The 12,801-nt window shown below is 41.4% G+C and overlaps 1 protein-coding gene across 2 annotated transcripts in view; it reads right to left on the reverse strand.

The window, feature by feature from the left end:
- The window catches only part of ZNF157 (zinc finger protein 157), a 38,329-nt gene extending 27,381 nt beyond the window's left edge, over window positions 1–10,948 (reverse strand). Inside the window, exon 1 of one of the 2 annotated variants that reach the window (XM_081793210.1) lies at window positions 10,879–10,948. Coding sequence is in view for 1 of the 2 variants with exons in the window: in XM_081793212.1 (XP_081649338.1) it covers window positions 9,064–9,135 (72 nt within the window). In the remaining variant the exon portion in view is untranslated. Of the gene's footprint in view, window positions 1–9,063; window positions 9,271–10,878 lie in introns of those variants that run through there. The other variant, XM_081793212.1, reaches the window with a different exon arrangement.
- Between the last annotated feature and the right edge of the window lie 1,853 nt (window positions 10,949–12,801).

A 12,801-nucleotide genomic window follows, 5' to 3' on the forward strand; every position in this document is an offset into this window, starting at 1 on the left:
AAACTTAGACAATGTTATATATCAATACTTTAATTTTTAAAAAAGAAAAACAATAGGACTAAAATAAACCCAGAGCAAGCAGAAGGAAAGAAATAGAAAAGAGAAAAAAATAGGGGCACCTGGAAGGCTCAGTACGTTAAGCGTCCGACTTTGATTCAGATCATGGTCTCATGGTTTGTGATTTCGCGCCCCTCATCGGGCTCTGTGATGATAGTTCAGAGCCTGGAGCCTGCTTCAGATTCTGTGTCTCCCTCTCTGCCCCTCCCCCATTCATGCTCCATCTCTTTCTCTCTCTCTGTTTCTCAAAAATAAACATTAAAAAAAAATTTTTTTTAAAGAAAAGAGCAAAAATTAGTGAAGTTGAAAACAGAAAATAGATAAAAATCAGTGAAATAAATCTTTGAAAAGATCAATAAAATTGACAAATTTTTGGCAAGACTGAAAAACAGAGAAGACACAAGTTACCAAAATCAGGAATGAAACAAAGACTATCACTACAGACCTTGCAGACATCAAAAGGATAATAAAATTATAAATAATTCTTCATATACATATTTGATAACTTACATAAAATGAACTACTTCCTAAAAAAACCCACAAACTATCACAAATTGCCTGAAATGAAATAATTTGAATAGCCCTAGTACTACTAAGGAAATTTAATCCATAATTTAAAAGAAGAGAAAAGAAGGAAAAAAGAAAGAAAGGGAGGGAGGGAGGGAGGGAGAGAGAGAGGAAGGAAGGAAAGAAGGAAGAAAGGAAAGGAAAGGAAAGGAAAGGAAAGGAAAGGAAAGGAAGGAAGAAAGGAAGGAAAAGAAAAGAAAGAGAAAGAAAGAAAGAAAGAAATCAATCAATCAATCAATCAATCACTGGCCCACACAGTTTTCCTGGAGAATTTTGTCAAATTCTTTTAAAGAATTAACACCAATTGCAAAACCTCTTACAGGAAAAAGAAGAGGAAGTAATTCTTCCTAACTCATTCTACAAAGCTAGTTATTTACCTGTGATAAGCTTAAAAGGGGGCCCCCAAATATATCCGCATCCTAATCCTGACAGCCTGTGGATATCACGTCTAAAAAATGGCAAGAGTAAAAGGGTCTTTGTAGGTGTGATTAAGGATCTCAAGATGAGAGGAGTATCCTGAATTATCCAGGTGGGTCCTAAACGCAGTCACATGTACCCTAACAAGAGGAACGTAGAAGAAAATTTGCCACACACACAGAGGGCAGTGATGTAAAGCCAGAACAGAGACAGATTCGAAGATGCTGGTGGCCATAAGAATGGAATGAGGAAGGCCAAGGAACAGGGGCAGCCCCCAGAAGCTAGAAGAGGCAAGGAAGGTTCTGGAGGGAGTACAACCCTGCCAAAACCTTGATTTGGGCCCAGTGATACTTATTTTGGACTTAAGGCCTCCGGAACTGCGAGAGAACACATTTCTGTCATTTTAAGCCACCAAGTGTGTGGCAATTTGTTGCGGCAGCCACATGAAGCTAACACATTCCCTGATTACAAAGTCAGACAAACACAGTATAAAAAAGAAAACCACACCCCAATATCACTCATGAATATGCAGGCAAAAATTCTTGACAAAATATTAGCAAATATAACTCAGCAATATATTAAAAGAATTATAGGGCGCCTGGGTGGTTCAGTCGTTAAGCATCTGACTTTGGCTGAGGTCATGATCTCATGGTTCGTGAGTCCCACACTGGGTGAAGGCGAGTCCCACAAGTCCCACATCAGGTGAGTTCAAGCCCCGCTTTGGGTGAGCCTCACTTCTCTCTCTCCGTATCTCTATCTGTCTCTCTCTGCCCCTTGTGGGATTTTCTCTCTGTCTCTCTCTCTCTCTCTCTCTCTCTATCTGCCCCTCGCTCACTTGTGCCCTCTCTCTCTCAAAAAAAAAAAAAACACAAAAAAAAACAAGAATTATACACCATATCTAACTGGGGTTTATTCTAGGAATGCAAGGCAGGTTCAATATTCAAAAATCAATCCATGTAATCCACCACATTAAGAGGATTTTTAAAATCACATGATCATATCAACGCATGTAAAAAACAGCATTTGACAAAATTCAATATTCATTCCTACAAAAAAAAAAATGAATAGAAACAGGAAGAGACAGGAACTTCTTAAATCTGATAAACAGCATCTAAAACAAAACTGCAGCTAACATTACACTTAATGGTGAAAGACAAGATTAACCAGCAAGGCAAGAACGTCCATTCTCACAATTCTTATTCAACATAGTGCTAGAAGTTCTAACCTGTGCAATAAGGCAAAAAATGGAAATGAAAGGCGTACAGAATAAAAAAGAAGAAAGAAAAAGTCCCTATTTACAGATGATATGATTGTCTATGTAGAAAAATCACAAAACTTTGGGGCTCCTGGGTGGCTCAGTCCGTTAAGCGTCCAACTCTTTATTTTGGCTCAGGTCATGATCTCACAGTCGTGAGGTAGAGCCCTCACATCAGGTTCCATGGGGCATGGAGTGTGCTTAAGACTCTCTCTCTCTCTCTCTCTCTCTCTCTCTCTCTCTCTCTCTCCCTATGCCCCTCCCCCATGCACACACGTACTCTTTTTCTCAAAAAAAATGTTTTTTAAATCACAAAAAAATCTACAAAAAATAAAACTCCTGGGACTAATAATTGAATTCATCAAAGTCACAGGAAACAAAATATAATACAAAAATCAACTGTATTTCTATGTTAGCAATGCAAATGTGGACTCTAAAATAAAAAAAATATAAAACCATTTATAATCACTCAAAAAAATGAAATACTTACGTATAAATCTAACAAACTATGTACAAAACTTGTAATAACTACAACAGACTGGCCATCTTGAGAAAAAAGAACACTGCGGGCCTCATGCTCTCTGATTTCAAACTATAATACAAAGCTATAGGAATCAAAACAGTGTGGCATTGGCATAAAAACAGACACACAGATCAATGGAACAGAATAGAGAGCTCAGAAATAAACCCACACACATATGGCCAATTAATTTACGTCAGAGGAACCAAGAATAGTCAGTGAAGAAAAAGGACAGTTTTTTCAATAAATGGTGTTGGAAAAACTGGGACAGCCACATGCAAAAAAATGAAACTTTTTTTCAAAGTTTCACCATGCACAAAAATTAACTCAAAATGAATTAAAGACTTGAACCTAAAGCCTGAAACCATAAAACTCCAAGAAAACATAGGCACTAAGCTCCACGGTAAAGATTTTTTGGATTTGACACCAAAAGCAAAGGCAACAAAAGTAAAAATAAACTACTGGTACCACACCAAAGCAAAAAGCTTCTGCACAGCAAAGGAAACCATCAACTAAATGAAAAGGCAAACTACCGAACGGTAGGAAATATTTGTAAAGCGTATATCTGATAAGGGGTTCATATCCAAAATATATGAATAATTCACACAACTCAATGGCAAAATAAAAAAAAAATCCGATTTAAAAATGAGCAGAGGAGGGGCGCCTGGGTGGCTCAGTTAGTTAAGCGTCCGACTTCGGCTCAGGTCACGATCTCACGGTTGGTGAGTTCGAGCCCCACCTCGGGCTCTGTGCTGATGGCTCAGAGCCTGGAGCCTGCTTCGAATTCTGTGTCTCCCTCTCTCTCTGCCCCCGCCCCTACTCGCGCGTGCGCACTCTCTCTCTCTCTCAAAAATAAATAACATTAAAAAAATTTTTATAAAAAAATGGGCAGAGGATCTGAGTAGACAGTTTCCAAAGAAGACATGCAGATACTCAACAAGTACATGAAAAGATGCTCAATGTCAGTAATCTAGGGGCACCTGCCTGGCTCATTTGGTAGAGCGTGCGACTCTTCATCTCAGGGCTGTGAGTTCGAACCCCACATTGGGCATGGAGCCTACTTTTAAAAAGAATCACTAATCATAGGAGAAATACAAATCGAAACCACAGTAAGATATCACCCCACACCTGTTAGAATTGCTAGGCAGTATCAAAAAGGCAAGAAATAACAAATGTCGATGAGGATGTGAAGAAAAGGGAATCCTTGCCCACCACTGGTAGGATCATAAACCGGTGCAGCCACTACGGAAAACAGTATGGAGGTTCCTCAAAAAATTAAATATAGAACCATCATATCATCCAGCAATTCCGCTTCTGAATATTTATCCAAAGGAAAAAAAAAACACTAACAAAGAAATATCTGCACCCCCATGTGCAGTAAAGCATTATTTACAATAGCCAAGATATGGAAACAACCGAGGTGCCTGTCCATCAACAGATGAACGGATAAAGAAAATATGAGGTGTGTGTGTGTGTGTGTGTGTGTGCACGCACACACACAATGGAGTATTATTCAGTCATAAAAGAAAAGGGAAATCTTGCCATTTGCAAGAATGTGGATGGACCGTGAAGGCATTATGCTAAGTGAAATAAGTCAAGACAGGGAAAGATATAAACACTGTATGATCTCACTTACATGTGAGATCTAAAAGAAAAACAAGCTCACAGTACAGAGAACAGATTGGCAGTTGCCAGATGTGGGAGTAGGAGGTGGGCAAAATGGGTGAAGTCAAAGGTCAAATAAATAACTCACGGAGATGTAACGTACAGCATGACCACCAGAGTTAATTATACTGTACTGAATATTTAAAAGTTGCTATGAGAGTACATCTTCGAAGTTCTCATCACAAGAAAAAAAATTCTATAACTCTGTACGGTGATGGATGTTAACTGGCTTTATTGTGGTGGCCGTTGTGCAAAACATACAAATATCAAATGATTATGTTGTACATTAATATAATGCTGTAAGTCAATTATACCTCAATGAAAAAAAAAGAGCATGGTACTGGTGAAAGAAGAGATAAATATATCAGTGTAACAAAAAGAAAGGAAATAGATTCACAAATATAATCCACTGATCTTTGACAAAGGAGCAAAGGCAATTCAATGGAGAAAACAAATTGGGTGGAAACTGGACATCCATATGCAAAAAAAAAACCTCCAGACATAGTCCTTATACCTTTCACAAAAATTAACTCTAAATGGATCTTAGGATACAAAAATACTGATTCGAAGGGGCACATGCACCCGGATGTTTATAGCAGCATTATCAACAGGAACCAAACTATGGAAACAGTCCAAGAGTCCACCGACTGATGAATGGATAAAGAAGATGTGGTATAAATATACAATGGAGTATTAGCCTCAAAAAGAATGAATCTTGCCATTTGTAATGACATGTGAAGCGAAAGAAGTCAGTCACAGAAAGACAAATACCACATGATTTCACTGATCTGTGGAATTTAAAAAACAAAACAGATGAACATAGGGGAAGGGGAAAAAAAGAGAGGAAAGCAAACCATAAGAGATTCTTTTTTTAATGTTCGTTATTTTGAGAGAGACAGAGCACAAGCGGAGGAGGAGCACAGAGAGGGGGGACAGAGGATGTGAAGCAGGCTCTGGGCTGACAGCAGAGAGCCCGATGCTGGCTCCAACTCACGAATGCGAGATCATGACCTGAGCAGAAGTCAGATGCTTAACCAACCATAAGAGACACTTACCTATAGGGGCGCCTGGGTGGCTCAGTCAGTTGAGCGTCCGACTTTGGCTCAGGTCATGATCTCGAGGTTTGTGAGTTCGAGCCCCGCATCGGGCTCTGGCTGACCGCTCAGAGCCTGGAGCCTGCTTCTGATTCTGTGTCTCCCCCCTCTCTGCCCCTCCCCTGCTCACGCTCTGTCCTTGTGTCGAAAATAAACAAACATTAAAAAAAAAAAAAGTTTAAAAAAAAAGAGAGAGACTCTTACCTATAGAGAACAAACTGAGGACTGATATATATATATCCCTATGCTTATTTCATTATTATTTATAATAGTCAAACTATGGTAACAACCTAAGTGTCTATCAATAAATAAATGGATAAAGAATGGGGCGCTTGGGTGTTTCAGTCAGTTAAGCGTCCGACTTCAGCTCAGGTCATGATCTTGCAGGGGTTCAAGCCCCACATTGAGCTCTGTGCTGACAGCTCAGAGCCTGGAGGCTGCTTCGGATTCTGTGTCTCCCCCTCTCACTCTCTGCCCCTCCCCCACTCGTGCTGTCCCTCTCATAAATAAATAAACTTTAAAAAAAAAAAAAGAAAAGAGGGCGCCTGTGTGGCTCAGTCGGTTGAGCGTCAGGCTTTGGCTCAGGACATGATATCGCAGTTCGTGAGTTCGAGCCCCACGTCAGGCTCTGTGCTGACAGCTTGGAGCCTGGAGCCTGCTTCGGGTTCTGTGTCTCCCTCTTTCTCCGCCCCTCCCTTACTCATGCTGTCTCTCTCTGTCTCTCAAAAATAAATAAAACGTTAAAAAAAATTTATAAAAAATAAATAAATAAAAGAAAAAAATAAATGGATATTAGACATATATGCAAAATGTAAAACTATAAAACTTCTACAAAATAACAAGGGAAAATCTAAGTGACTTGGGTCTGGAGATGTTCTAAAATACAACACCAAAAGCATGATTCATAAAAGGAAAATTGACAAGTTGGACTTTATTAAGATTTTAAAATTCTGCTCTATGAAAGACACTGTGGGGTGCCTGCCTGGGAGGCTCAGTTGGTTAAGCATCCAACTCTTGATTTCAGCTCAGGTCATGATCTCACGGTTCGCGAGATCAAACCCCACATGGGATTCCAAGCTGACAAGCGTAGGAGCCTGCTTGGGATTCTCTCTCTCTGTCTCTCTCTGTCTCTCTCTGCCCCTCCCCAGCTCGCTCTGTCTCTCAAAATAAATAAATAACCTTTTTTTTTTAAAAAAAAAAGGGACACCATTAAGAAAATAAAGACACAAGCCTAAGAATGAGAGAAAAGTATTTGCAGAACACATGTCTGATAAGGGACTTGTATTTATTTATTTTTATTTATTTATTTTTTAACGTTTTATTTATTTTTGAGACAGGGAGAGACAGAGCATGAACGGGGGAGGGTCAGAGAGAGGGAGACACAGAATCCGAAGCAGACTCCAGGCTCTGAGCCATCAGCCCAAGAGCCCGACGCAGGGCTCGAACTCACGGACCGCGAGATCGTGACCTGAGCCGAAGTCGGCCGCTTAACCGACTGAGCCACCCAGGCGCCCCAGGACTTGTATTTAAAATATACAAACAACGCTTAAAACTCAACACTAAGGAAACAACCAACCCAATTTAAAAAATGGACAAGATCTGAGTAGACACTTGACCGAAGAAGATATACAGATGGCATATGAGCACGTACAAACTATGTTCACCATCATTTTTCATTAGGGAATTGCAAATCAAAACAAGGAAATACCATCACACACCTACTAGAACGGTTAAAATCCAAAAACCCAACAACACCAAATGCTGACGAGGATGTGGGGCAACAGGAATGCTCTCGTCCATTGCTGGTGAGAATGCAAAATGGTGAAGAACTTGGGAAGACAGCTTGGCAGTTTCTCACAAAGCCAGTCTTACCATACGACCTATCGTTGCACTCCTAGTTATTTACCCAAGTGAATTGGAAACTTACATCGACACAAAAACCTGCATATAGGGGCAGCTGGGTCAGTGGGTTGAGCATCTGCCTCTTGATTTCGGCTCAGGTCACAATGCCAGTGTCTTGGGATAGACCCCAGCACTGGGCTCCTCTACCTCTCCCCGTCTCGTGCACACACATGCTCGCTCTCTCTCTCTCTAAAAAAATTAGAACTAAAGTAAAATAAAAACCTGAATATAAATGTTTATAGCAGCTTTACTCATAATTGCCAAGAACTGGGAACCGCTAAGATGTCCTTCAATAGGTGAATGGACAGGCAAACTGTGGCACATTCATACAATGGAATATTATTCAGTGGTAAAAACAAATGAGTTATAGGGGTGCCTGGGTGGCTCAGTTGGTTAAGTGTCGGACATGGGTCCGACTCTTGATTTCGGCTCAGGTCACCATCTTGATGTTGGTTCAGGTTATGATCTCATGGTTCGTGAGATTGAGTCCCGCGTTGGATTCTATGCTGACAGCATGGAGCCTGCTTGGGATTCTCATTCTCTCTCTCTCTCTCTCTCTCTCTCTCTCTCTCTGCATCTCCCCTTCGCACTCACGCTCTCGCTCTCTCTCTCTCTCTCTCAAAACTAAATAAACATTTAAAAGAATAATGGGGAAACTGTAGGGGAATACAGAGTGGTAATGGACCTGCATGTACTCTTTTCTCAATTATTCTGCAAATCTAAAACTGTACTACAGAAATTAAGTCCATTAATTGTTTGAAATGCACTTAGCATACAATCCAGCGATTGTCATTCATCTCCTACAAAATCCTTACACAAATGATCACAGGATCTTTATTCATAATAGCCAAAAACTGGAAACAACCCAGATTCCCTTCAACTAGAGGTTGGTTAAACAAACTGCAGTACATTTATACCATGGAATACTGCTCAGCAAGAAAAAAGAACAAGCTATTCGTAAATGCAACAATCTGCATGGATCTCCGGAGAATTACGCTGAGTAAAATCCAGTCCCAAAAGGTTACATACTGTATGATTCCATTCCTATGTCATGCTTGATATGACAGAATTATAGAATGAGAGCACAGATTAGTGACAGCCAGGAGTCAAGGAGGGAGTAGGGGGAGGAAGGAAGTGGCTACTAAAAGGCAAGATGAGGGGCGCCTGGGTAGCTCAGTGGGTTAAGCGCCCGACTTCCGCTTAGGTCATGATCTCGCGGTCCATGACTTTGAGCCCCACGTCAGGCTCTGTGCTGACAGCTCGGAGCCTGGAGCCTGCCTTGGATTCTGTGTCTCCCTCTCTCTCTCTGCCCCTCACCCACTTGCGCTCTATCTCTCTCCCTCTCAAAAGATAAATAAACATTAAAAAAAATGTAAAAGGCAAGATGAGGGGGTCCTTGTGGTGATGGAAATGTTCCATATGTCAATAGCCTGGTTGTGATACTGTACCAAGGTTTTGCATGATGTTCCCATTGGAGAAAAGTGTGTAAATGGTACATTGCATTTGAATCTACAATGATCTCAAAATTAAAATTTACCTTAAAAAAATAAAAGAAAAAATGTGTTAAGTAGGCTCCTCCTCCTTACCTCAAAGGATCTGCCAGGCTGTCCTGGAACCAGGGCAGGGAACCTCTGGGGTGATTTCCCAGTAGCTGGCATGTTCACCCTGGGTCTCAGCCCACCTTCCAAAGCTGGAGGGGAGTCTGTATGTGGGCTGCGGTCAGAATGAATGGAAGATCCCGCAGCCTCCAGTAAGGAGGAAACTCAACAGCTCCACGGGGACACCAAGAAATCCTAAAAGGACAGTATCCATGTCATCAGTGTCATTCTACATTCACACCACAAAATTCAGCACCGCCCACTCTGAGTGTTAGGGTGGATTATGAAAACAATCATGATATCTGAAGTCACACTGATGACCTCAGAGTCCTTGATTCTGGGGTGGCTCCCTAGGGAGCTTCACACCTTACCTAGCAGCCTACTCCTCAGTTCCAGGTTCAGGGTAGATCGGGGTTTGTGGGGAGGGCAGAATTGGGGCAACAAATGGTGCTAAAGCCCTATGAGGTGGACAGAGGAAGGACTTGTCCATGGGGACCTAGTGGGTGACCGCGGAGGCAGGAAACCTGGAAACCTGAATGAAAGGTCTCTCTTCTGCCCTCTTTAATTATTTTGCCATTTATAGGGTGAAAAATCCCTCTTAAATTCTTCTACAGGAAGCTCTTAACCTCTTCTTTCCAGAAGATGATTCAACATTAATGTTATTTATTAATCAATAGATGGGGGTGGGGGGGGGCATGCTGTTATTAAATTACACCAGAAAAGCATTTGACACCATTCTGCAGATATTACTAATAAAACTCCAACTAAAACTAGGGAAGAAGTAAATCACTTAAATATCACAAAAAATCATTTACCAAGCATAGCCCTGAAATATTATGCTAAAAAGTAAAATGATGACGCTATTGCCGTTAAAATTACGAACAAGATAGGGATGTCTGACATGAGTCAAAATTGTTTTGCTGGCTCTATGAGAGATGAAACAAGGAGAATAAATGTTGCAAGTTAATAGAAATGTGGCTTTCCTTGCCAGTGATATGATTTTACACAAAGAAAACCTGACACTACTAGCATTCAGAGCAATTTGATAAGGGGCTGGATACCAGATAAAATTATAAGAGCAGATAATTTTTCCTCTGTAATGGCAACAATAATCAAACAAATGAAAACGGGAAAACAAAAATCCATTAATAATGATAGCAAGAAATACACAAAATATACTTAAGGAGGTGGACGAGTATGATTTAAACAAAAATTGACAAATATAAAATAGTCACACAGATATACCATATCCTTGGATAAGAAAATGTAATAAAAATGTCAACCCTGCCAAAAGCATTGTATTAAAGTAATGTAAAGAATAAACAAAAAAGAAACACAAAACTCAATAATAGTAAGATGGTGTGTACAAAATGTGTGGAATGCAGCTAAAGAGATTCTTCAAGAGCAATTCACGTTCTACATGGTTTTTAACAATGAAGAAAGGGTGAACATTCATGAAGTAACGTCTCGACTTAAAAAGTTACAGAGAAAATGGTACAGATAAGAGTAGAAATTAATAGAAAACAAAGGTACATCAGAGAGGATGAACAAGGCCAAAAGTTGGTTCTTTGTGAAGGCTAATAAGATTAGCAAATCTCTGGGGAGACTGATAAGGAAAAACCTAAACACACACTCTATTAAGACTTGACAACAAGAAGCAGCAAGCTATCTAAAAACCTGACCACCCCAGAATCCCCTATCCCTGACCTGCACAGATTCCCATTCACCAGATTCCTTAACTCCCCACCAATGGACCTCACAAACTGACAATTCATCATTCCCAAAAGCCAACAAAGCCATCACCTCAAAAATCACTGATGACTGTCACGCCACAAAACCTCATGCACTCGCTTTAGCGTCGCGCGCCAACAGGACTTAAACGTCCTCTGAGGGCCACTTCCGTTTCCTGTCCTCACCCCTGACCGTGCCCCTTCTGCGTGGTTGTTCTCGCACACGATCGTAAGGGCTGTGATGCTGTGGTCTACTCACTCCGAGCAAGGTGCAGTTAGGGATCGGCAGAGACTTTGTCCACGAGTGGCGTTGTTGGGCGAGGAATATGGCTGTGCCCAGGCTTTCCTCCATGGGGGCCGCCATCTTAGCGCCTATTCCGTACAGTGGGCTGTTCCACCGAAGGCGGGGGTGGGGGGGGGCGTTGTTCAGGGGTAGAAACCTTCTGAAGGCAAGCGTTCCAGAAGAGCTGGTCTTTGGAACTGGGTTCTATAGGTCTGTGCAAAAGTTACAGAAGCAGAGGTGCTGGGAGCAGGGGAGATGTGCCCTCATCTTCAAGGGAGATACCACTGAGGAGAGGGGTAAAAGTCAAGATTAGTTCCCCCCTGGAAGATGTCACTCAGAGGAAAGGAGAAATTAAAATGGTACAGTCCTCCTCCTGACAGATACTTCTGGGCAAGAAAGGGAAGGAGTCGGGGGTGGTATAGTCCTCTCCTTGGAGATACCACGGGAAAGAGGGGGGAAACTCAGGTTACTGTTGATCCCCTCCTGGGCGATACCACTGGAGAAGAGTGGGGAGAGGCATGGTGGTACATTGTTTTGATGTGCTGGAATTGGTATTGAAGGGAATTGAATCCCCCTCAATCTCCATTACCTCCATTACCCCACTAAAATGACAGTAGCTAGAAATAAATAATAATAGCAATAGACTTTGATATGGGCAACTATTTTTTTCAATATATGAAATTTATTGTCAAATTGGTTTCCATACAACACCCAGCGCTCATCCCAAAAGATGCCCTCTTCAATGCCCATCACCCACCCTCCCCACCCTCCCACCCTCCATCAACCCTCAGTTTGTTCTGTTTTTAAGAGTCTCTTATGCTTTGGCTCTCTCCCACTCTAACCTCTTTTTTTTTTTTCCTTCCCCTCCCCCATGGGTTCCTGTGAAGTTTCTCAGGATCCACATAAGAGTGAAAACATATGGTATCTGTCTTTCTCTGTATGGCTTATTTCACTTAGCATCACACTCTCCAGTTCCATCCACGTTGCTACAAAGGGCCATATTTCATTCTTTCTCATTGCCACGTAGTATTCCATTGTGTATATAAACCACAATGTCTTTATCCATTCGTCAGTTGGTGGACATTTAGGCTCTTTCCATAATTTGGCTATTGTTGAGAGTGCTGCTATAAACATTGGGGTACAAGTGCCCCTATGCATCAGCACTCCTGTATCCCTTGGGTAAATTCCTAGCAGTGCTATTGCTGGGTCATAGGGTAGGTCTATTTTTAATTTTCTGACGAACCTCCACACTGTTTTCCAGAGCGGCTGCACCAGTTTGCATTCCCACCAACAGTGCAAGAGGGTTCCCGTTTCTCCACATCCTCTCCAGCATCTACAGTCTCCTGATTTGTTCATTTTGGCCACTCTGACAGGCGTGAGGTGATATCTGAGTGTGGTTTTGATTTGTAATTCCCTGATGAGGAGCGACGCTGAGCATCTTTTCATGTGCCTGTTGGCCATCCGGATGTCTTCTTTAGAGAGGACAACTAATATTTTTAAGCAAATTGTTAATAGAAAAATATTTAGAAAATGTTATAAGCTTACTTTCGCTGAAACTACATCTCCAAGACATGCCCCCAACTCCTCCTGTCAACCAGGTTGCAGCCGCTTAGCCTCTCTTATATGGGAATTTAGGAGTTACTACTTACTCTTGGGAGAGAAGAGAGGATTCTAGGGGTTCTTCACCTCTGAACCCTTATCTTAAACATTCTT

This window comes from Panthera onca, chromosome X (assembly GCF_046562875.1).
Source record: "Panthera onca isolate mPanOnc1 chromosome X, mPanOnc1 haplotype 2, whole genome shotgun sequence".
Classification (NCBI taxonomy): domain Eukaryota; kingdom Metazoa; phylum Chordata; class Mammalia; order Carnivora; family Felidae; genus Panthera; species Panthera onca.